We start from the raw sequence: 22,783 nt of genomic DNA, 5'->3' as shown, positions 1-22,783 counted from the left end.
AAAACCTAAAAAAAAATTAATATAGTCAAAGTCATCCATTTTTCAATTTATCATGTACTCTATTTCTTGCTTGGCTCTAAATTTCTCCCCTTTCCATAGATCTGACAGAGTTTTCTTGATCTGTTAATTGGTGTATGGTGTGGCACTTTATGTCTAAATCCTGGATCCATTCTGAACTTATTTTTGGCTTAGGGTGTCAGAAATGGATCTATGTCTAGTTTTTGTCAAAATAATTTCCAGTTTGGAATACTATTCTTCTATAAGAAATGAGGAGCAGGTGGAATTCAGAAAACCTGAAAAGACTTACATGAAGTGATGCTGAGGGAAGTGAGCAGAACAGGAAAACTTTATCCTCAGGAACAGCAACAATGTGTGATGATTAAGGTTGACAGACTTAGCTTTTCTCAACAATACAGCGATCAAAGACAATTCTAATTGACTTGAAATGGAAAATGCCATCTACATCCAGAGATAGAACTATGGAGTTTGAATGCAGATTGAAGCATAGTATTCTAACTGTTTTTCTTTCTTTCTTGTGGTTTTGCCCTTTTGTTCTGATTATCCTCTCACAGCATGCTAATGTGGAAATATGTTTAACATGATTGGGCATGTATAACTTATATTAGATTGCTTGCTGTCTTTGGTGGGGAGGGAAAGGAAGGAGGGCAAAAATTATACAAAAATGAATGTTAAAAACTATCTCTACATTTAATTAGAAAGAAAAAATATTAAAATAAAAATATAAAACAAGACAACAACAACAAAAACACAACAGAGGGCTTCTATAGATGTTCTGGAACCAAGGAGGAGGGACTGCCAGGAGCTGTATATGGAGTGTGACAAGGATCCTGAATGGAAAAAGCGCTGGGAAGGACAAGAGTCTTGCTAAATTGGTTCCAGAGCTTCTTCAGAGAAAAAGACTGGAAGAATGAACATGGAAGGAACATCTCATGTCTCTGAACTTTCCTGAAGTTCTAGAATCTGCTAGTAGAGATTGTCCCTGTGTAAGATTGTTCCCATTATTTTTTCTCCTTATTTGAGCTGGAATTTCATCTTGTTCCTGATTGATGAGTTCTGTCATTCTTGCATATTCTTTGGCATAGTCTAATGATTCTAAGAACTTCTCCAGTTTCTAATTGCATGAATAGATCTATGCTAGCATCCTGGAAGGGTAGACAGTATTTATTGCCCTCTTTCTTTCCACACAAGTGGACCAGAGATAGGAAGATGATAGAGTACACTATTTAGACTTCCCAAATATTAGACATAAAACATCAGCCTTCTGATGGTGGGAGAAAGGTATTGTGTTATTATGGACAGGAATTCACATATTTATTCTTACCAAAGGAGTTGATCTTGTCTCAGGCTTATAGTTGAATGAATTTCCCAGGCAGTATAGGAGGACCTAGACACTAGGAGGCCTCAGACATTGTGTGACCCTAGGTAAGTCATTTAACCTCTGTTTACCTTAATCCACTGGAGAAGGAAATGGCAAACCATTCCAGTATCTTTGCCGAGAAAACCTCTTGGACAGTAAAGTTCCCCGAGAGTCAGACTCGACTAAATGACTGAGCAACAACAAAGAAGATACTATCTTTTTTAGTTTGAGGTAAATGATTATGCTAAATGTCTGTAGCAGTTTAAAAATCCTTTTTATTTTGCTAAAAATGTACCTTTTTCTAGTCACTTCTAGGAAGTAAAAATCATCAAAGATACAAAACTGCACCTCCTGGAGGTGGAGGATCTATATTAGGTTCAACTGGTGCAGAAAGAAGAGGAAATAAATGATCTGACCTTACATTTGGAAACTCTTAAGCATAAAAGGAGACTTGAAAAACAAGCCTAGGGGGCAGCTAGGTAAGTACAGTGGATAGAGTACCAGCTCTGGAATCAGGAGGACCTGAATTCAAATCCATCCTCAGACATTTAATAATTCCCTAGTTGTGTGACCTTGGGCAAGCCACTTAACCTCACTGCCTTCCAAAAAAAAAAACTAAACAAAAAAGAAAGAAAATTAAGCCCAAAGAATCATGGGAGGTTAGAGTTCCTGGCAATTCCAACTAAGTGGCACTACAAAAAACAAAGTGATCCTGTAACTTCAGTGCCAGTTAGGAAACCAATTCTGCAGTTTGGAAGAAAGAAAAGATGGTACTTTTCATCCAGATGAAATCCAAAGGCCACCTGTAAGAATGTTCTTATGAGAATTGGCAGACAACATGGTCTGCAGCCAGACTACTTAAAACCTTACTCAGTCTGATGGTTTAAAAGACCCTGAAGATAGCAATGATGGTAATGAGACTCTCCTTACTGCTACAGAACCTCTAAGCTTTCCTTTAGATATTTATATGATGGATTCTTGCTTTGATTCCAGCTTCGATATTCATAAGAAGTGTCCCGTCTGTGAATTACAACTACAATTAGAACAAGTTTGAAGAACATGTCAAAAGTCCTATGTGTGTAGTGCTTCCAGACTACCACCAGCTAGAGTTTGAAAAACATGTTCAGACCCATTTTTGACCAAAATGTTTTAAATTTTGCCAGAATGTCATTTTTATTATCCACTATTCGTTTACCCTTTTTTAAAATTTTATTTATTTAAGGAAATGGTATTAAGTGACTTGCCCAAGATCACACAGCTAGGTCATTATTAAGTCTCTGAGGCTGGATTTGAACCCAGGTCCTCCTGACTCCAGGATCAGTGCTCTATCCACTGCACCACCTAGCTGCCCCTATTTACCATTAAAAAGAAAAAGATCACCTCTAATAGCTAAACCATATCCAATAAAACATCTATTGTCATTTTCTGACTGGTACCTGTGTACAACGCAGGATCGATATTCAACTTATCAGTAGATAGGAAGTTACTCTGTGGCTCTCATCTGCTCTAAGAAAGAAGTTCTTTGTGGGTATTTTTAGTTATTCCCTGATTGTGAACCTTGTAGCAATGAGGGATCCAAGGATTGTTTTATTGTAACAACAAAAGAAATTAACAGACTGAAAGTAAGTTTCTTTTAAAAAGGTGATAGAGTATGATTAAATATTACATAATAAAAAGTGGGGGCAGCTGGGTGACCTTGGGGTGGCTAGGTGGCACAGTGGATAAAGCACCAGCCCTGGAGTCAGGAGGACCTGGGTTCAAATCCGACCTCAGACGCTTAATAATGACCTAGCTGTGTGGCCTTGGGCAAGCCACTCAACCCCATTGCTTTGCAAAAACCTAAAATAATAATAATAATAATAAAGTGTTTCTGATAGCACTCTTGTATAGTATAGTAATTTTTTGTATAACTTTCAGAAAAATGAAGTAATTTATCCAATGGATGTCTAGATTTTTTTTAAATCCCCTTTAGATATTTCAATTCATGTATGAAGAAATTACATGCTTGCAATCTTGGAGATGCGAAATGTTTGCCTAGGAATTAATCTAAGAATAAATAAATAAAATTATCATAAAGTTTTCAAAATTGCAGCCAGAACCTTCCTGGCTAATAATGGGGGGATTGAATAAGTATAAATATAAAGGAATAAGTATAAAAGAATGAAGGAAGAATATGCTAGGTAGTTAAAGGAAGGAGGAGACCTGAGTCATCCTTGGAGAGGAGGGACTGAGAGGCTCTGGATAGACAGAAATGAGCCTGGGCTGAAAACTAAGAGAAGAGAGCTACCCAAGCTAAAGAGGCATCTCCAAGGAATCTGAGGATATGGATACTAAATTTCCCAACCCACAAATGAATTAGTCATGATGCCTTATGAGCTCCTCACACCTATGTCCCATTTGCTCTCCAGCAATAGAAACTCCCAGAGATGGATGACCAGACCCAGAAGTCTGTGCAGGACTGGAGAAACATAGTACCCTAGGCTAGGATGGAAGCTCTTTGGAAGGCCATTCCCAGTCCCATAATCATTCTGGCAGATGAGCAGTTGGTGTTCTCTCCGTTCCTTTGTTGAAATATCCAGGGCTCCAGGGGCACACCCTCACCTTCCACCCTCCCCTAAAATGACCCATTCATTGTCTCCAATGCCAGTCTCAGTATTCCAGGGCTTTGGATAACATTCTCTCTTCCATGAAACCCTCCCCACTCCACGTCTAACTGGACATCTTTCCGGTTCCCCAGCAGTCACCCAAAATACTACACACTTCATTCCATTTCCAGGCACAGACATCTTATCAGATTCCTTGTCTGTGGTCTGTCCCCTTTTGTAAACATCTTTCACCCAATTGCTAAAATTAATTTCTCAAAGTAAAGGTCTATGTTCCTTCTTTGGGAAACAAAATACAAAAAAGCAAAAACAAAACAAAAAAATCTTTGAATGGCTCCTTATAACCTGCAGGATAAAGTGTGGACTCTTTATGCTGGAACATTCTTTTCAAGAATTCCCAACTTTCAAGACTCAGAGGACTTTCTTTTCTTTTCAACCTCATTTAGTCATGGACCTGGCTTGAAGAGATAGGTTTGGGAGGAAATGAAATAGAATGAATCCTCAGTGGAGGTGAGGACATATATTTCTTGCTCTCTCCAGCACTGTTTATGATTGACCCTTAATTATGATCTCTGAAATCTTGAAATGGATAGCTGGTGAATAGAACATTGGGACTGGAGTCAGGAAGACTCATCTTCCTGAGTTCAAATCCAATTTCAGACACTTCTTAACTTTGTGACTCTGAGCAAATCACTTTACCCTTTTTACCTCAGTTTCCTAAATCTGGAAAATGAGCTGGAGAAGGAAATGGTAGATCACTCCAGTTTCTTTGCCAAGAAAATCCCAAATGGGATCATAAAATGTCACTCAAGAGGCTCACCTGGGGTGGCTAGGTGGAAAAGTGGATAAAGCACCAGCCCTGGAGTCAGGAGTACCTGGGTTCAAATCCAGTCTCAGACACTTAATAATTACCTAGCCCTGTGGCCTTGGGCAAGTCACTTAACCCCATTTGCCTTGCAAAAAAAAAAAACCCTAAAAAAAAAAAAGAGACTCACCTAAACTGTCTTTTTACCTTCTGAAGACTGGGACAGGGTCAAGAGGATGAAAGTCCCCCATTGGCACCCAGATGACTGAACTGCAGCATGGAGCCTTTAGTAATGAATTCTTTTGTTAATCTTACAAAATTACAAAAATGAAGTTTGGCCCCAAAGAAAATATCAAAGGGCCCTCCTACTTCTTTTCAGAAGTGGGGGATCCATGGGTGTCCAAAGTTGTGTATATTGTCAGATTTCTTTTCAAAATTGGCTTTGATGATTTTTTCTTTTTAAAAATCTTTCTTTAGAACATTGTACACCCCAACAGCAACATGGGGGTGATGATCAACCTTGATGGACCTACTCATTCCATCAGTGCAACAAGCAGGGACAATTTGGGGCTGTCTGCAATGGAGAATACCATCTGTATCCAGAGAAAGAGCCGTGGAGTTTGAACAAAGACCTTTAATTTTTTTTAAAAAACTGTTATCTTATTATGTAATTTTACTATCTCTTATGCTTTATTTTTTTTCCTTAAGGATTTGATTTCTTTCTCTTCACATTCAACTTAGATCAATGTACACCAGGGAAACAATGTAAAGATTAACAGACTGCCTTCAGTGGGGGCGGGGTGCAGGGAGAGAAGCAAGAATGGGGGGAGTTGTAAAACTCAAAAATAAAAAAAAACTTTCTTTGTTCTATGGGATGACTCTGAGTAGATAAAGGAAGAATTTTGGGCAATGTAAAAAGAACTCAATAAAATCTATATTTTAGGGTCCTCTTTTCCCTGGAAAGGTGGGGGAGGATGTCCTAGAATGGAATTGGGCTTTTGGCCTTTTCCCAAAGGTAGGATGATTTCCACTCTGCCCCTAGAGCTGGTTAGCAGAAACAGTGACAGACTTAGGGCCTTGGCATCTGTGGGCAAGGGGTGGGGAGGGAATTGCAAGCAGTGATCTGGGGAAGGCTGGGCTGAGGTGGAGTAGGGAGGAAGCATCACAATGAACTGAGACAGCCTTAAGCTCTGAGCAACCCCAGTTTTGCCCGCCTTGGGCGAGGGAGACAAGGTGCTTGGGGGTGGGAGGAGAAATATTCAATGTGGAGGCAACAGAGACCTCTCTGACCTGCTGATGCTTGATCCTCGTATCCCTAGGCTAGAGCCTGAGCCTGAACCCCTCCAAGAAGCTAGCTCCAGATGGACAGGAGGATCTGGAGAGTCAGTTGAGGGCTAAGGAGCTAAAAGGATTGCAGAAGGGTTGCCTTCAGGGAGAGGGAAGAAGCCAAGAGGCCAGATGAGAGGAGTGTAAACTAAACTAAAGGATTCTAACTCTAGACATCCCTTCCTCCTGGATGCTAGGGTTGGAGGTAGGAGCATGCCCTAAATTGAGATAGTAGGAAGGATTGAGGAGACCCACCCAAATTGTCTTCCTACCTTCTGAAGACTGTGCCAGGGCCAAGAGGATGTCTGAACCTGAGTTGGAGGCAGAAGTGGAGGATGGGGTGTCTGACACTTCCCCTATGCTGCCTGGACCCCCCTCACTTCGCCTGAAAGTCCCCCTTCATCACCCAGAGCCCCTGGGACCTGCGGGGCGCTGTCTCTGGGCCCTGATGCTGGCCACTGCCAACCTGACTCTCCTCCTTCTCCATCTACTGCTGCCCATTGCTGTGTTCTCCCTGGCCCTGCTACCATCCGCTGCTGTGGTCTACGTGGGTTTCCACTGTCATTCCAGGGTGAGCTACAGACTGGAGAAGAAGGGAGGGAGGGAGTAGAGGAAGCCAAGCTCAGCACACTGGGGAGGGGGGGGGGGGCGTCCCTAGGTCTGAATTGGTTCAGAGGCTGGGCCAAAGGGTTGAGGGGATTTAGATGGGAAATGAGGGGATGAAAGAACAAAGCAGGAGGAAAGATCTGATCTCTGAGAGGGAAGGGGTCCCAGATTCAAAGGTGACAAACAGGAGGATGAAAACCATTTAGTCCTGGGTCTCCTAGGATGGGGGTGGGGTGGGGATCTGAGGGTCCTGGAGAATGGGGGAATGGGTGACCAGAGATCCAAAGGCCTCAAGGAGGGGGTGGGAGGTCTGGGCTGTGATCTGGTCAGGATAGCCTCAACTTTTAACAAACCCAAACTGAGGTTCTGGGGACTCTGAAATAAAGGGCAGTTAAGCAGGAGCCTGTTACATCTGGGGTTCAGGATTTGGAAACTATTATAGTCCAAAGTGAGACCTTGCAAAGGGACTGCCTTTTTACCCTAAGGCTCAGGTAGGGGCAGGATAAACCAAGGTATCCTAAAATGACTTCCATCCTTGAACCCTTCCAGAGAATCTGGGCTCCAAAGAGTTAAGAGCAGGCTGAGTTTTCATGAGGACCCTTTGTCTTTGTAGGGTGAGAAGACCTATTGTTTGACTGGCTGTGGGGGGGAGAGGGAGAACCAGCTCTCTGCCCTCCCCAGCTCGGGAGGCCCTCTCCTCCTGGTACCAGGGGCCTCCAGATGACAAAAGGATTTTAGGGAGCCAAAGATGATCCTGGTTAGAGCGTGTATGTGTGCAAGTGAGTGAGTGTGTGTGTAGTGGGGGGTAGTTTTGTTTAGTTGTTTCAGTTATTTGGGACGAGTACTTGTTTTCCTGCAGCTCTATCAATTAATGAATACCAAGCACCTACTATGTGCCAGAAACTTTATCTTCAGGTCCTGAAGATAAAAAAATAAATGAAATAGTCCCTGTCCTCAGAGAGTTTAGATTCTATAAAGGGAACCAATCTGATCACCTGATTTTTCTCTCCTTATTTCCCCCCATTTCCCTTCTTCCCCTGCTCTCTAACTGGGCAGCACCCTTCTTCTTCCACAGACAAGCAAATGGATATTAGGTACGTTAAGATCCAAATCTACAAGGAGAAGGGAGATGGTATAATAAGAATAATAGAGAACAATTATAGAGTCAGGCACTGGCTCATTTGATCCTCACCACAACTCTGGGAGGCAGGTACTGTTACCATTGTACACATGAGAAAACTGAGGCAAACAGGTTGAAGTGACTTGCCCAAGGTCACACAGTTAAGTGTCTGAGGTCACACTTCAACTCAGCTCTTCCCAACTCTGGGCCTAGAGCTCTGTCGGTTGTGCCATGGAGGTGGGGTGCCATCTATCCCTGAAATGTTGGACCCGAGTCTAGATGGGGAGAGGGGAGGTTGGTGGGGAGGGAGGGAGGGAACTAGGAGAAAGAGGAAAGCTAAGTCTGCTGAGGGGAAAGGATAAAGGCAAGGGAGAAGACTGAACTTGAAAAGAAAGATGTGGGGGACAGTTGAAAGGAGGAACTGGGGTAGATCTCAGTAGTGGTGAGAAGTCTCCTCTCTCCTCTTCCCTGCCACAGGAGCAAAGGCTAGCAGGGAGAGTGATGGGGTGAATTAAACAGGAGGTTCAGCCACAGAGTTGGGGAACATTTTGGAGGAGGACAAAGAAGTCTCAAGAGATCCAAGTCTAAGCTGGAAAGGTCTATGAGAGGTGGGGAGGGTACTATAACAGTGCCCCAGCTATCCATAATGGAAGGGCTTCTCCCTGTGGATAGGGGTGCTCGGTCTTTGTCTCATCCCTCCCTCAATGGACAGTCTGTGCCCCAATGCCTCCCACAGTGGAGCCCTTCCCACTGTGGATAGAGGTGCTGGGTCTGTATCCCACCTTCCTCCCATAGTAGAAGGGAGCTGTGTTTGTACCTCACCCCCACTCCCTGTGGACATCATTAATGGATCTGTGCCCCATCACCTCCCGGAATGGAGAGGAGTGCTGTGTCTATGCTTCACCCCTCCCACAGTAAAGGAAGTGCTGGGTTCCACCTTCTTCCCACAGTGGCCGGGACACTGGGTTTGAACCCCACCTGCTTCCCACAGTGGATGCTGCATCTGTATCCCACCTCCCTCCTGCAGTAAAAGGAGGCTGGGTCTGTACCCCACCTTCCTCCTGCAGTAGAGAGGGGTGATGGGACTGTACCCCATCTTTCTCCTGCAGTAGAGGAGATATTGCATCTGTACTCCACCTTCCTCTCTCAGTGTAGGGGTGCTGTGTCTGTACCCCACCTTCCTCTTGCAGTGGAGGGGTTTGCTGGATCTTACCCTACCTTCCTCCCACAATGGAGGGGGTGCTGGGTCTGTGCCCCATTATATTTCACAATGGAAAAGGATGCTGTGTCTGTACCCCACCTTCCTCCCACAGTAAGGGGAGCTGTGTATGTACCTCACCCCACCCCTGGGGACAGGATTTCTGGGTCAGTGCCCCATTACCTACCATAATGGAGAAGAGTGCTGGGTCTATACCCCACCCTCCTGCAATAGAGGGGGTGCTGAATCTGTTTCCCACCTTCCCCGCAGTGGAGGGAATACTGCCTCTGTACCCCACCTCCCTCCTACAGTAGAGGGGGGCGCTGGGTCTGAAGCCCACCTTCCTCTCACAGTGGAGGGGCTGCTGGGTCTGCCCCCCATCTCCCTCTCTCTCCCCCACCCCCCAGGTGCTGCGATCAGACTCCCGACCCTGCCGGGCCCTCCTGGATGACCGCAGCTCAGCAGCACTCATCGTCCTGGGCTTCCTGACGCTGCCCCCTCTGCTGGTGCTGGCCTCCACCACCTACAGCCGCCTGCTCCGCCGCCTGTGGCCCCTGCTGCCGCTGCCCCCACCACCTTGGGCCATGGTCTGCTCCTCCACCAAGGCCCAGGGAGGCTGCCTGGAGAGCAGGGCCGGGTGGGAGGGTGACAGACAAGCCCGGGCCTGGGTGTGAGTGAGGGTCCTGACCAAAAAGCCACAGGGGCTCTGTGCCAGGAGTTTTAGAACACCCCACTTTAGGCCACACACCCCCCATTACCCTCCATGGCTCCCAAAGCCATCTCTCATTCTCCAGTCCTGGATCCTAGAGGCCCCTTCTTCCCACCTCCTCAAACTCTGGGCCTTGTCCCCAAGAACTCCTCCATTGACCCTCCTCTGAACAGGACTGAATCCACTAAGCCTTCCCCTCCCCAGAACACTCTGGAGGTCAAGCCTTCAGTCTTTTTTTTGGGGGGGGGGAATCTGGTTTTCTCTTTATCACTTAAGGATCCCATCATACCAGGGTCCCACAAAAGGCCCTTATATGGAGCTATATCCGACACCAACTCTGCCCAATCTTTCCTGCTCGCCACTCTAACTCCTTGCTGAAGAAGACTAAGAAAACACTTTGATATGCATTGCTCCCCGATTCCCTCTTGGCATTGGAAGAGGATAATGGGCTGATCTTTGGGCCTTAGATCCAAGGGGACCAGGGAAGGAGGGAGGGGGCATGGGCTTTGGATTTCCTGGGAGCTACCCACAGTGAGCAATCATAGCAGTTAAGGAGAAGGGCTATATGACTTGGGGAAAAAAAAGTTTGGTCCAATAGCCCTGCCCTTGAGGGACCCTCAACTACTGATGACCCCAGCTCTCCCATTACCTCCTTCCTCAGAGATACCCATAACCCCAAAGCTTCCCCTCCTCCTTTGGTCCTTCCTGGACCACCTCAGCCTGAGCAGACCTAAGACCCAATTTCTCCACCCCTTCCCACTCAGTCCCAGATCTAGCCCCCTCCAGCCCAGCTGTTCATCTCCCCCCACCATCCCTCACCATCACCACTACGCCCTTAGTTCAGGAAGTATGCTTGGGATATAGACCTGGAAAGGACCTTTGTTTATTTCTCAGTGGCCTTCCCCCCACCCCACCCTCTTCTCTGTAATCTGCTAAGAGAGCCAATAAAATAAAGCCTCAGGCCCAACTCTGTGCTCTTGGGTGGGACCCTGAATGGGGAAAACTGTTTTTGGACCATGAAGAGTCAGTCCTTGGTTGGGTGGGCAGGGATGGAGGAAAAGAATTAGGACCAATAGGGGAGACATCCACCCCTGCCTCACTCCAGACTCTCCACCTCACCATACATCCCATTCTCAAATAGAGAAGGAAGAATTCTTCCCTTGCCCATACCCTTCTCCCATCCCCCAGCTCAGCATCTGATGCTCACTCCTTCCTCAAATAACTTTGGGTTTAGAAAGTAAAATGGAAGCTTCTTGAAGGCAAGGACTGCTTACTTATCATTGTTCTATTCCTGATATCTACAAACCTCTTATCACAGTACATACTAAATAGAGGGAAGGGAGAAAGGGAATAAGCATTTCTTTGTTGCCTACTATTTATTGTGTAAATACTATGTATGGATAGAGAACTCCTCTGGAAGGAGGGATGCTGAGCCCTTTTAGGGACTTCATCCATCCTTGGTGTCCCCAAGATTCACCCAACTCTCATCCACAGTATGCATCATGGCCACATCTTGCTAAACTAGATTGGCAGATGGACTAAACCAAGTTGAGGGTAACTAATGGGTCACAGGCCCCTCATCAAGTTAAGGGGATGTCTACCCAAGTATGTGAAGACTCCCACTGGAAGACTGGATGGATGAGAACAAGGTGTTACAATGGCCATGATGATGGCTACAGTTGTGGGGTGCTTTGAGCCTGGCCAAACATGGAAGATGCCAAGATCATCCACTGCATCCTGGGCCATCCCCAGTTGTCCTGACTTTTGTCTTGTTGCTAGACTTCAATGACTGTGGAAGAGAGAGTAAGGCTGACAACTTTAATGTCTCTGCAACATTTAAATCCAACTCACAAAAACTGTAAAACTCAAAATAAATAAAATCTGTAATAAAAAATAAATAAATCCAATTCACAGAAGAGTCTAGACATGATCCTGTAATGTCATTGGTCCTCTATGAAAATGGAGGACACATAACTCCTATGTTAAGTGGTTTGCTGATATTACAGATAGCTCATTTAATTATAACCTTTTTTTTAGGTTTTGCAAGGCAAATAGGGTTAAGTGGCTTGCCCAAGGCCACACAGCTAGGTAGGTAATTATTAAGTGTCTTAGACCAGATTTGAACCCAGGTACTCCTGACTCCAGGGCCAGTGCTTTATCCACTATGCCACCTAGCCACCCCTATTCATGATAACCTTGAGGTAAATGCTATTATTGTGCCCATTTTACAGTTGACAAACTGAGACCAATTATGGTTAAGTGATTTCCCTTGCTGATTGATAGGTTCAGATCCTCAACTGCTTACTGCCTTGTGTGACTTTGGAAAAATCCCTTAACCTCCCTGGGTTTCAGATTTGTTAGCTATTTTTAAAAAAAGGGAAGGGAATAGACTAGATGATCACTGTGGTCCCTTTCAGATACTAATGAAGGACTCTGAATTCAAGAGATTATCAAACCAACTGGACAAAGACTTCATAGCCTCTTGGAGCCTCAGACCACTTAGCTCAACCAGGACTCAGCCAAGATCTCTCTACATCCTTCCTTGACGAGTAGCCATCCATTTTGCAGGAAAGTGGACTTTGCAGAGAAGGAGAGCCCAGCCCCTCTGGAGAGAGGCCACTCCACTTATAAGCATCTTTCATTGTTAGGAAGTTTCTTCTGACTTTAAGCAGAAATCTCTCTGGTTTCTAGACCGAGGATCCCAGTCTAGCCCTCTGCAAAACACATCTAATCCTTTCTTAAGAAAATACAATGGAAGGAGGGGCAAAAGGATTGGGAGAAACTGGAGCTGTGATTTCACTTATATAAAGAAATCCCACTAAAATCACTCCCTCCAGTAACCTACATTGTGGGTGGTGGGAAGAGCTGCCCTCCATTTGAGACAGAAGATTCAGATTCAAATCCCATTTCAGCTGAGTGACATTCTAGGCTTCAGTTTCTTTAACTATAAAATGAGGGGGATGGACTCGTTGGCCTCTAAGGCTCCTTCCAGTTCTCAATCTGTGATCCTATATATTAGTCTGGCAACTGAAAAGTTAACTCCTCCTAGATCACTCAGGCATCAAAGTGATCACTTTACTCAGACCTTCCTGACTTCCTGAACTGTTCTCCATCTCTACACCACCCTCCCTTTTAGCTAAGATAACAAAAAGGAATAATGGCAAAGTCTCCCCCTTCAAGAGGAGGAGGTAGGAACAGCCATTTATTATCCTCATTTTCCATTTGAGGAGAGTGAGGCAGATAGAAATTAAATGACTTGTTCAGGGTCACAGAGCTAGTAGGTGCCTGAAGGTATATTTGAACTCAAGCCTTCCTGACTCCAATCCCATATTCTATGCCCTATGATTTACTGGGGAGATATACCATAATGGCTGGTTGGGTGTTGTCATCCTTCATTCTCTCTCTTTTTTTTTTGGCAAGGCAATGGGGTTAAGTGACTTGTCCAAGGTCACACAGAGAAGTAACTATTAAGTGTCTAAAGCTAGATTTGAACTCAGGTCCTCCTGATTCCCAGACCAGTGATCTATCCATTGTACCACCTAGCTGCCTCTATCCTTCATTCTCAAAGAGGACCAAAATGATATCACTATGTTTAAGTCTTCCAACATGTCCAACTGTGTCTACTAAGACCAATATGAATGCTTTACCACAGACTGGGCACAAATTGTCCATGTGGAAGTCTAGGGTGGTGGTGGATTCTCATGGACACCAAAAATTCCTGAATGACAAAGAAGGAAAAAGAAGACAAGTAGAAAATCCCTGGGAATTATTGGAGGAAGGAGAGCTCTCCTCCCCCCAATTAAACATAAAAATTCAGGGAGTTCCTGAAAGAACTGGCTTACAGGGTGAGACTTCTGGAAGACAGCTACTATAGTGAAAAGCATCCTGGAAGTGAGATCAGAGGAGCTGCATTCAAATCCCAATTCTGCCAGGACCTGAGTGACCTTGGATCTCAGGGGGATCTCAGTTTCCTCCTCTGTACAATGTGGGTATTGGATTGAATGCTCTCCAAAGTCCCTTCTAACTTTAATAATAATAATTAACATTTATCTAGGGCTTACTACGTGCCAGTGTTTTACAGACATTATCTCATGTGAGCCTTACAACCCACAATCCTGGCAGGTAAGGACTTTAGAACCAGGATCAGCAGAGTGGGGGAAGGGAGACCTTGTTCTAAGCATTGTAAAACTCTGAATAAAGGTGGAAGAATGGGAACTCTGAGCTATCTAGTTCAGTAGGCAGTTGATAATAGCCCAGATTAGGAGAGTGAGAGATAAAAAACATTAAGGCAATCAGGGTGCCAGATCATGGGAATATGAGCCTTGAATATCAGAAGCAGGAATATCCATGGAATTCCTCTGAAGGCTTCTGGCAGAGGGAACAGTTAGTTAAGTGGGATTACACTGGTCTCTTTGCTGTTACTATAAAAGACACTCCATTTCTTGGCTCTGGACATCTTCATTGACTGTCTCCTGTGCTTGGGATGCTTTTTTCTCCTCATCTCTGCCTCCCAGATCCCTGGTTTCCTTGAAGTCCCCACTACAATTTTACCTCCTCAAAGAAACCTTTCCCAACCCTCTTTAATAGCAGTGCTTTCCCTCTGCTGATTATGTCCAGTTAACCAGTCTCTGTCTCCTTTGTGCATCATTGTCTGCATATTATCTATCCCATCAAACTGTGAGCTCCTTCAGGGCAGGGATTATTTTTTGCCTTTCTTTGTGACCTTAGCATTTAGCAGATGACTTGATTCATAGTTGAATCTTGTTAGCTGACTATTTGGAGTGGAGAAAGCAGGGGAGGAGGCTATAAGAACAATTCAAGTGGGAGATGATGAGAGCCTGCCCTAGAATGGTAGTTTACAAGGGAGAGCTTGTAGAGACTTGGAATGACAAGCCTTGGGGATGACCTAGATTGAAGAAGAGGAAAGGGGAGGAAGGGAGTCAAAGGGTCAGAGGGTAGAGAGAAGAATTAGGATTGCACAAGCCCAGGCATGGTGGGGCCACTGAGGTTGGGGAGATAAATCACCCTCCAGAAACTGCTGAGTCTTCATCCCTAGACGTTTTCAGAACACGTGCTGGCGGGCTAAGGCTGAGGGAAGGAATCATAGGATAAGCAAGGAAGCAAAGATGGATTCCTGAGTTCCTAGGTTCCTTCTCCACCTCCAAGGAAGGCTGGGTCTTAGTATGCAGGCTGACCAGGAGATGGAGCCAGAGGCTGTGAAGGCTCAACTCTGCTGACCTCTCCTTAACAGAAGCATCCAAGCCTACCTAGCATTCATAGGATGACTGAACCCATTTAGTCCAACTGCCTCATTTTCCAGCTAAGGAGACTGAGGCCCAGGGAGGCTAAGTGACCTGTCTGAGATCATACAGGCAGTGGTAGCCAGATCAGAATTTGACTTCGAATCCAATGCTCTTTGGGGAGGGGTGATTTACAGTTCTTGTTACATTAAGGTGGACCCCAGGAATTCAGAGTCCTTTGACTTTAAAGATCTGCTGAGATGTATTTAACGGTTTAATATGTAGAACCTCTCTCAGTTTACCGCTGTCTCAAGGACAATGTTGGTCTGACTGTTCATGGCTGAGGGGAGGGGGGAAGGAAATTGAGTGACTTAAAAATATCATAAGCATATAGATGAATGTTGAAAATGTTTATCAATTAAAAAAGAACAGGGGAGATGAGAGAGGGAGAGAGATAAGTTGGAATTCAAAAGTTTTTTAAATGAATGATGAAAATTGTCTTTACCTATAACTGGGAGAAAATAAAATATTATTTAGAATATTAAAAAAACACGTATGCAAAACAACATGTTGTAGTTTGTCCTTTGTTCTGGAAGAAGGTGACGCTGTGATAAACAAGGAATTGGATTGTGCTAAGTCACCAACGGAACTCACTTTCTCCTCCAGAGCCACCTTGGTCCAATAGTCAGATATGAATCGAATGCTTGGAGATAGCCCTGGATGTGAGACAACCAGGATTAAGTGATGTGCCCAAGGTCACACAATTGATGTGTCAAGTTTCTGAGGCTGAATTTGAACTCAGGTCCTCCTGACTCTATATAAATTAGACTCTAAAATGTGACTATGCTGGGAGATGACGAATGGTGGAAACTCAAGCATGAGGTGGGGGGCAGCTATTTGGAGTCAAGAGAATTTCCCCATTGCCTGTTAGCTGGTCTACTCATGAGCCCCTGCCAGACCTTCCTTTGGTTGCTCTCCTAGTCCATGGACAGGCTGTGACTGATCCCCTTCCCATTACTCAACTAAGACCAAGGTGGACCCTGTAACTAGCTGAGCCCTCCCAGGTCCCACTGTTTCCTCCTCTGACTATATCTTCACTTCTCAAACTCCATCCATTTTGTCCCCATCTCTGTTCAGTCTCTATCTACTCCATCTCTTCTGTCCCGGCTTTGTGCTTTATCTCTCCTCCCCTCTCATGTCCTCTTCTCTCCTGCCTTCTCTTTCCCCCTCTTTTGGTCCTAATGTATTTATCTTTCATTTCGCTGCCCTCTCATTCATTCATTCATTCATTCATCTCCTCCCTGAGACAGTGTTTCTACCTAATCTGTACCATTTCTAGTGCTCACAGTAGGCACATAAGAAAAGCTGATTGATTGATATCTCTCCCCTATCTTCCTCATCTCTGCCCCATATTCTTCTTACATCCCCCTTCATTTTGTCTTTTCTCCCTATTCCAGCCTCTGTCGCTAGACAGGGAGAAGAAGGAGGAAATGCAACAAATGATAATGCTAATATTAGCAACTAGCATTTATATTGTACTTTCCACTTTATTGACATTCTCTTACTTGGTCCCCAAAGGTAGGTAAGTGTTAGTATTTTCTCTATGTTATAGATAAGGACATTGAAGGGAAGACACCTGACCAGAGCCATGTGGCTAGTAAATGTCTGGGGGAAGGTTTGAACTCGGGACTTCCTGACTCCAAGTTGAGTGCTTGGTGGCTTAGGGGAATTATAAATTCAACTATTAGAGCTGAAAAGAGAACCTCTCATTTTACAGATGAAGAAATAAAGTCTCCAGAAAGGGAAGCGACTTGTTCCAAGTCACAGAGGTAAAGTCAGAGAGAGGTATCATGCACTTTCCACTGAAGCATACTGCCTCATGGAGATTTCCAACAGTGATTTCCCAAACTTGCCCTCCCTTTAATCTTGTCTAACAGATGGGGCAGCCCTCAGGCTCTCAATGACTACATGGAAAGGCCAAGGAGGAAAACCCTAAGGGGCCAGTGAAACCTTTGGCTCAGGCCTGGCCTGGGTTGGACTCAGGATCAGCAAAACAACAGCTGGGGCCAAAGAGTGAAGGAGGAACCAAGGGGATTAGAAGCAGAGTTGAGTTTCCCTGGTCCTGCCAGGGGCTAGGCTTCCCTTTACATCTCCCCTCCCCACTTGAATCCAAAATCAGGGTGAAGAAAATTGGACATCTGGGGCCTGAAGGAATCTAGACTTGACTTGAACCAATGCTGGTAGCACTGGCATGGGACCAAGAGGAGAAGGAAGGGGCCTCGAGGGGAGCCATGTTTGTGGCTATGGCAGGGGAGCCTAGTATCTACTTCTTTTTTTTTTAGTTTTGTTTTTTTTTTTGCAAGGCCAACGGGGTTAAGTGGCTTGCCCAAGGCCACACAGCTAGGTAATTATTAAGTGTCTGAGGCTGGATTTGAACCCAGGTACTCCTGACTCCAGGGCCGGTGCTTTATCCACTGTGCCACCTAGCCACCCCAGTGTCTACTTCTTAAAGGGATTTCCCAGGGCTGAGGAAACCCTATGAGCTCTGTCTACTCAACAACCATTGTTGGGGAAGCTAGGTGGCACAGTGGATAGAGCACCGGCCCTGGAGTCAGGAGGACCTGGGTTCAAATCCAGCCTCAGACACTTAATAATTACCTAGCTGTGTGGCCTTGGGCAAGCCACTTAACCCCGTTGGCCTTGCAAAAAAAAAACTAAAAAAAAAACCCTAACAACCATTGTTAATGGCCTCCCAAGATTTTAGGCCTCCGTTAAATAAACCATCAGTGAACCCTGGGCTAAGGAAAGGATGCCTTCCCATACCCACCCCCAGCACCATCAGAGAGGCCTTAATCAAGAGTCAGAGAATTGTAGGAGGCAGGGGTAAGGGAGTTAGACCAGAAGTTAGGAGAAGAGAAAAGCACAGAGCCTTGAAGACAAGAAAGCAGAAAGAGTAGGTAAGGAGGGAATGGAGAGAGGGTCTGGCTCCACTGTCAGGAGAGTCAGGGAGATGGGAGGAAGGAACAAGGCTGGAGCAAGACCTTAAGGGAGGAGGGAGGCAGAAGAGAAGGAGGCTGGAGGAAGGAGGGAGCTGTAGGGAAAGGACAGAATGTCCCTGGTACAAGAACAGAGCCTGCTGAGGGGACAGGAGGAGGGACAGAGGAGGAGGGAGCCCAGCTGACCAAGCAGAAGGACCAGCCCAGAGAGGGCTGAAAGGGAGGAGAGGAAGAGGGGACAGGAAGCCTCAGGCTCCCTCCCAGCAGCCCCTCTGAGTCACTCTCCTGAGTCTAGCACACATAAACAGTGAGAGGTCCCTTCTTTCAATCCCTGCCACTGTCCTCACAGGAAGGATCCTTAGATGAGAACCACGTCTCAGCAAGTCGAAGAATTCCTATCCTTCATCAGCCTCTCTCTCTGCCCTATGGGTGCCATTTTTCTTAGGCTATAGGGAGAGGTGGGTGGCCCCTTTTGCTCCTTTCCCTTGGAGATCCCAGCCAAAGAGCTGGAATGTGTTTAACAAGTTTAATTGACTGGTATCTGTTGCCATCTGAGCTGCACTTGTGGGGAAGGGGTGCCTGGGCTTGTGGCTGAAGCAGGATAAGGGTTGCCCAAGCTATTTGCCCCACCCAAGGTGGGGAGGAAAAATAAGAGAAGCAAGTGGGGTGGGGAGCGTGGTGGGTATTTCTGAGTGCCAGACAAGACTATCTCCTGTGATTTATGTGTGTAGTGATAAAAATACATCCCAGGTTTCCCCATGGTCTATTTGTGCCTGACGTATGGTAGAGCATCTCCCCACCTCAATTGGTCTGATCAGTCACAGTTGGAGACACCATAACTTGTCTCTAACATAGTGATGCCATTTTGGTCTTTTTTCAATAATGAAGGACAAGAACCAAACAACCAAATAACCAACCAACCAATACACATATGTATATGCATATGTAGATATGTTCAAACATCTATAGGTATTTCTCACCTTATGTCTCCCTATCTAAGGCTAGCCCCACCCAAAAAAGACCTCATGATGAGCCTGGATTTACTTCACAGATAGGGAAAGAGAGGCCCTTGTATGTCCATGAGGAGCCAAACCTAAGAGAGGGGAATTTCACTCAGTAATGCTGGGGGAACCTGAAGAGAAGAAAAAAGAAGGTGGAGGAGGAGGATACTAATGTCAAGGGGTAAATGGTGGAAATGGGGAAGAGGAAAATGGGAGGAGAAAGTTTAAAGGTAAGATAGAAATAGTGGATACTTCATCTTTGGATATCCAAGTGGTGATGTACAGGGGCTGGGAAATTTCACTGTAATTTTTAAGGGGGCAGTGATCCCTCTGAAGCATCCCTTTCCAGAAGGGAGTTAGACTGAGAAACAGTCCCTCACCCTATCCCCCCCTCCTTTCCTTTCCCCCCACCACCTCCTCAACCCACATCCTGTCTAGGGAGGGCCATGTTAGAGTGACCGGGGACTCACATCCAATTTCCCGGAGGAGCCCTTCTGAACAGGAAAGAGGACAAGAGTTATTGGGTCATAGCTTGGGTCACTCAGAACAGAAGGAAGCATATGGATCCCTAAGTATTTGTCTTTTGGACATACATTCCCTTTTCCTAGGTCTCTGAGTGGAAGGAACCTGAATCACAAGACTTCTGAGTTGAAAGGGATTTCAGAGACCATTACCTTTTATGATGTTCCAGATAAATAGTCACCTGACTTCCAGGTAAAGACCTCCAATGACAGGGAACTCACTACCTTGGAGGTATTCTACCCCAATTCTAGATAACTCCTCATGGTTAGGCTATATAATATACATTTCTTATATGAAGCATCATTCCATCATTCTACTCCTCATCGATTTCTACCAGTCATAGTCTGGCAAATATTTAACAGCCCGCTGTCTGAAGAAAACTACATACATGGGACATGAGTTTAACTTCAATCTTTAATTAACTTTTAACTTTAGCTAACATTTTCTCCATCTCTTCTTGAGTCTTGACATCAAGTTTTGATTTTCAAGGTATTAATCCTAACACTGAAAATTTTATTAATTTATTTTTTTTCATTTTCCCCAGTTACATGCAAAAGCAAGTTTCAACATTCACTTTTAAAATCTTGAGTTCCAAATTCTCTCTCTTCCTCCCACCCCAATTCCTCTCATAGAGAAAGCAAGTTATTTGATATAGGTTAGAAATGTAACACTGGGGGTGGCTAGGTGGCACAGTGGATAGAGCACTGGCCCTGGAGTCAGGAGTACCTGAGTTCAAATCCAGCCTCAGACACTTAATAATTACCTAGCTGTGTGGCCTTGGGCAAGTCACTTAACTCCATTGCCTTGCAAAAACCTAAAAAAAAAATGTAACACTGAAAATTTAATAATCAGCTCTCAATAGAAGGCTCCAACACATCCATGATTTCTACCTATTGGTTTTTAGTTCTGCCCTCTGGGCCAAGCAAAATACAGCTGAGCTCTCCTTTATAGAAAAGCAGCCTGGACTTTTTATCCCTTTGCCCTTGGACCAGCATCCCTTTTATATAAAGAAAATTGGGGAAGAAGGGCACTGCAATTGGTTTGAAAAAGATCTGGAGCTGAGAGGATTGCAAGCTGAATGGGAGTCAGTAGTGTGAATTGGCTACCAAAAAAGCTGATGAGATCCTAGGCTATGCTAAGAGGAGCCTCCAAGAGAGTCCTTCCATCTTCCATCCTTATCAGATCAAGTCTTCATTTACTTCTGAGTAGCACATTGATAAGAGTGACCAGAATGTTGAAGGTATTCAAAATGGCACCTAACATGGTAGGAATAATGGTGAAACTGGGCAGATTCATACTAACTGATACAGAGTGAAGTGAGCAAAACCAGGAGAATAATTTCTACAATCACAACATCACAAAAGAAAACAACCTAGAAAGACTTAAGAATGCTCATCGATGCAATGACCATGATTCCAAAGGACTGATGATACCCATTTCCTGACAGGGAGGTGAAGGGTTGAAGAACAGGTTCATTTGGGGTATGGCCAATGTGGAAATTTTGTTTTGCTTAACTATGTTATTTACTACAAAATTTTTCTTTTTCTTTTTCTATTTTAGGGAGATGGTAGGAAGAGGCTAAGGGATAAGATTACTAGGGCACCACCAAGTGTTCCTATGCCTTTCACCTCAGCAAACTTATAAAAGCTCATCTTTGAGGGGTCTGCCACTGTCTCATCCTTTATCAGATTGTCCAAATTGAATGTCCAAACAGAAATTACCAGGCTTCCAGCCCAGTGTTCAGGCTTCAAAAGTGAGGGGGCATAGCTAAGCTATCACCCTTCCGGGACACCCACTCCCCTCCTCAGTTCCAGGCCCAGCTGGCATCCTGCCCCACTCCACCCTCCGCCCCCATCTCCTCCAAACACAAGTTGATTCTTTCTCACACTCCTTGAGCCGTAACTGGGGGATCTCCAGCAATAAAATTGTTTGGGGGTATCCAGCCCCTTGCCCTTCTAGAAATTTAGGTAACTGACCCTCTCCTCCTCTCTCTAGATACCCAGCTGCAGAGACATCAACAGGACTCTGCTCTGAGACGCGAGTTTGGACTCCCTTGTGTAGAATGTGGAGGGTTGCCAGGGTTTGGACAAAGAAGAACCAGATCCCCAGAATCAGCTGTCCAGGGTCTCTTCTGGGCCTTGAGGAAGCCCCTAAGATCAGGGAAATTCAACCCATCCCTGACTCTTCTTCCAAGTCAACTTTACTCAAGGTCTCTCTCGGTCCTTCCTGTCCTGGGCAGAGGGGTGGAGACTCTAGGGAAGGATATCAGCCTGTCCACTAACCTCTCTGGCTTTCCCTGGCCCTGTGGATCCCAGTGAATCCTCCATAAGGCTTCTGTGAGATCTCCAGGCTCCTCAGAGAACCAGAGAAGCCCCAGTCCCTGGTCCCCACCCTCCAGCCTTGGTCCCCAGCTGAGGTCTCACATAAACATGTTCTGGGAAGTAGTTTTCCTGGGGGCAGCTGCAGTTTTTGGCAGCAGGATTGTGTATGTGTGTAGGGGGTGAAGGGTGACATCATATTAGGGATAGACTGGGGACAAATTCAAGCTTGTCAGGACCTAATCCTGGTTGGAGAAGTTTGGGAAGCCCTTTTTATTGTCCTTTTCCACCTGCTTCTTAGGAAACAGAGCCCCAATTCCACTCTTGGCAAGGGGCCAGAGTCCAAGTCACCACCCTTTGGCTGTCTTTTCCAAGTAAGGCGCTGTGGAACAGCTTCTCCTTTCACCCCCAAACGTCTGAGTCCCAAGCTTCAGCCCCACGGGCCCTTTTCCTCACTACCAATAAAGATTCATTTACATATCATTTAAACAGATTTACATGTCTTTCCTTAAAGAGAGGGTCAGGAAGCCTTGGGTTCATGTCTCGACTTTTTAATAGTTGTGTGATCCCTGGAAAATCACAAAACCTCTCTTTGGCCCCATTAAAGGGGTGCCTCAATCCTCGAAGATGGTATGTTGCAGAACAGGTACTGATCTGCATTGGCCAAGGGAGTCTCTTCACTAGCAGATGAAATCAATGTCCGGTAGTCTCTCCTCTCCCAAAATACTTAATGCTGAATTCCCTAAAAATGGTAAGGAAAAAACAACACTGATCCTAGAGTCAAGGCATCTGGGAGCCAACTCCTATTTGTCAGCTTCCTACTGTCTAATCTTCATGGGCCTCAGTTTCCTCATCTGTAAAATCAAGGTCTCTAAGGCCCCTTCATGAATCTGCCCCCTTCATCTTCCCCCCAAAGTAACTTCTTCCCAGAGCCAACATGGCAAAGGCCAATAATGGAGAG

The 22,783-nt window shown here is 45.2% G+C and overlaps 1 protein-coding gene across 1 annotated transcript; it reads left to right on the top strand.

Moving 5' to 3' along the window:
* Window positions 1–6,413: 6,413 nt before the first annotated feature.
* Window positions 6,414–9,710, top strand: TMEM278 (transmembrane protein 278). Its single transcript, XM_074192483.1, has 2 exons — window positions 6,414–6,683; window positions 9,444–9,710. The coding sequence occupies exons 1-2, from the start codon at window positions 6,414–6,416 to the stop codon at window positions 9,708–9,710; spliced, it is 537 nt and encodes a 178-aa protein (XP_074048584.1).
* The last annotated feature ends 13,073 nt before the right edge of the window (window positions 9,711–22,783 follow it).

This window comes from Macrotis lagotis, chromosome 1, assembly GCF_037893015.1.
Source record: "Macrotis lagotis isolate mMagLag1 chromosome 1, bilby.v1.9.chrom.fasta, whole genome shotgun sequence".
Classification (NCBI taxonomy): domain Eukaryota; kingdom Metazoa; phylum Chordata; class Mammalia; order Peramelemorphia; family Peramelidae; genus Macrotis; species Macrotis lagotis.
The sequence above is the reverse complement of the archived record's forward strand: the minus strand, read 5'-3'. Positions and strand labels throughout refer to the sequence as shown.

What these genes read in the sequence shown, in the direction of transcription:
- TMEM278 (XM_074192483.1), top strand. Translation starts at nt 6,414, where the DNA reads ATGTCTGAACCTGAGTTGGAGGCAGAAGTGGAGGATGGGGTGTCTGAC. An exon ending in GTTTCCACTGTCATTCCAGG is followed by an intron (nt 6,684 to 9,443) that starts GTGAGCTACAGA and finishes CCCACCCCCCAG; the next exon opens with GTGCTGCGATCAGACTCCCG.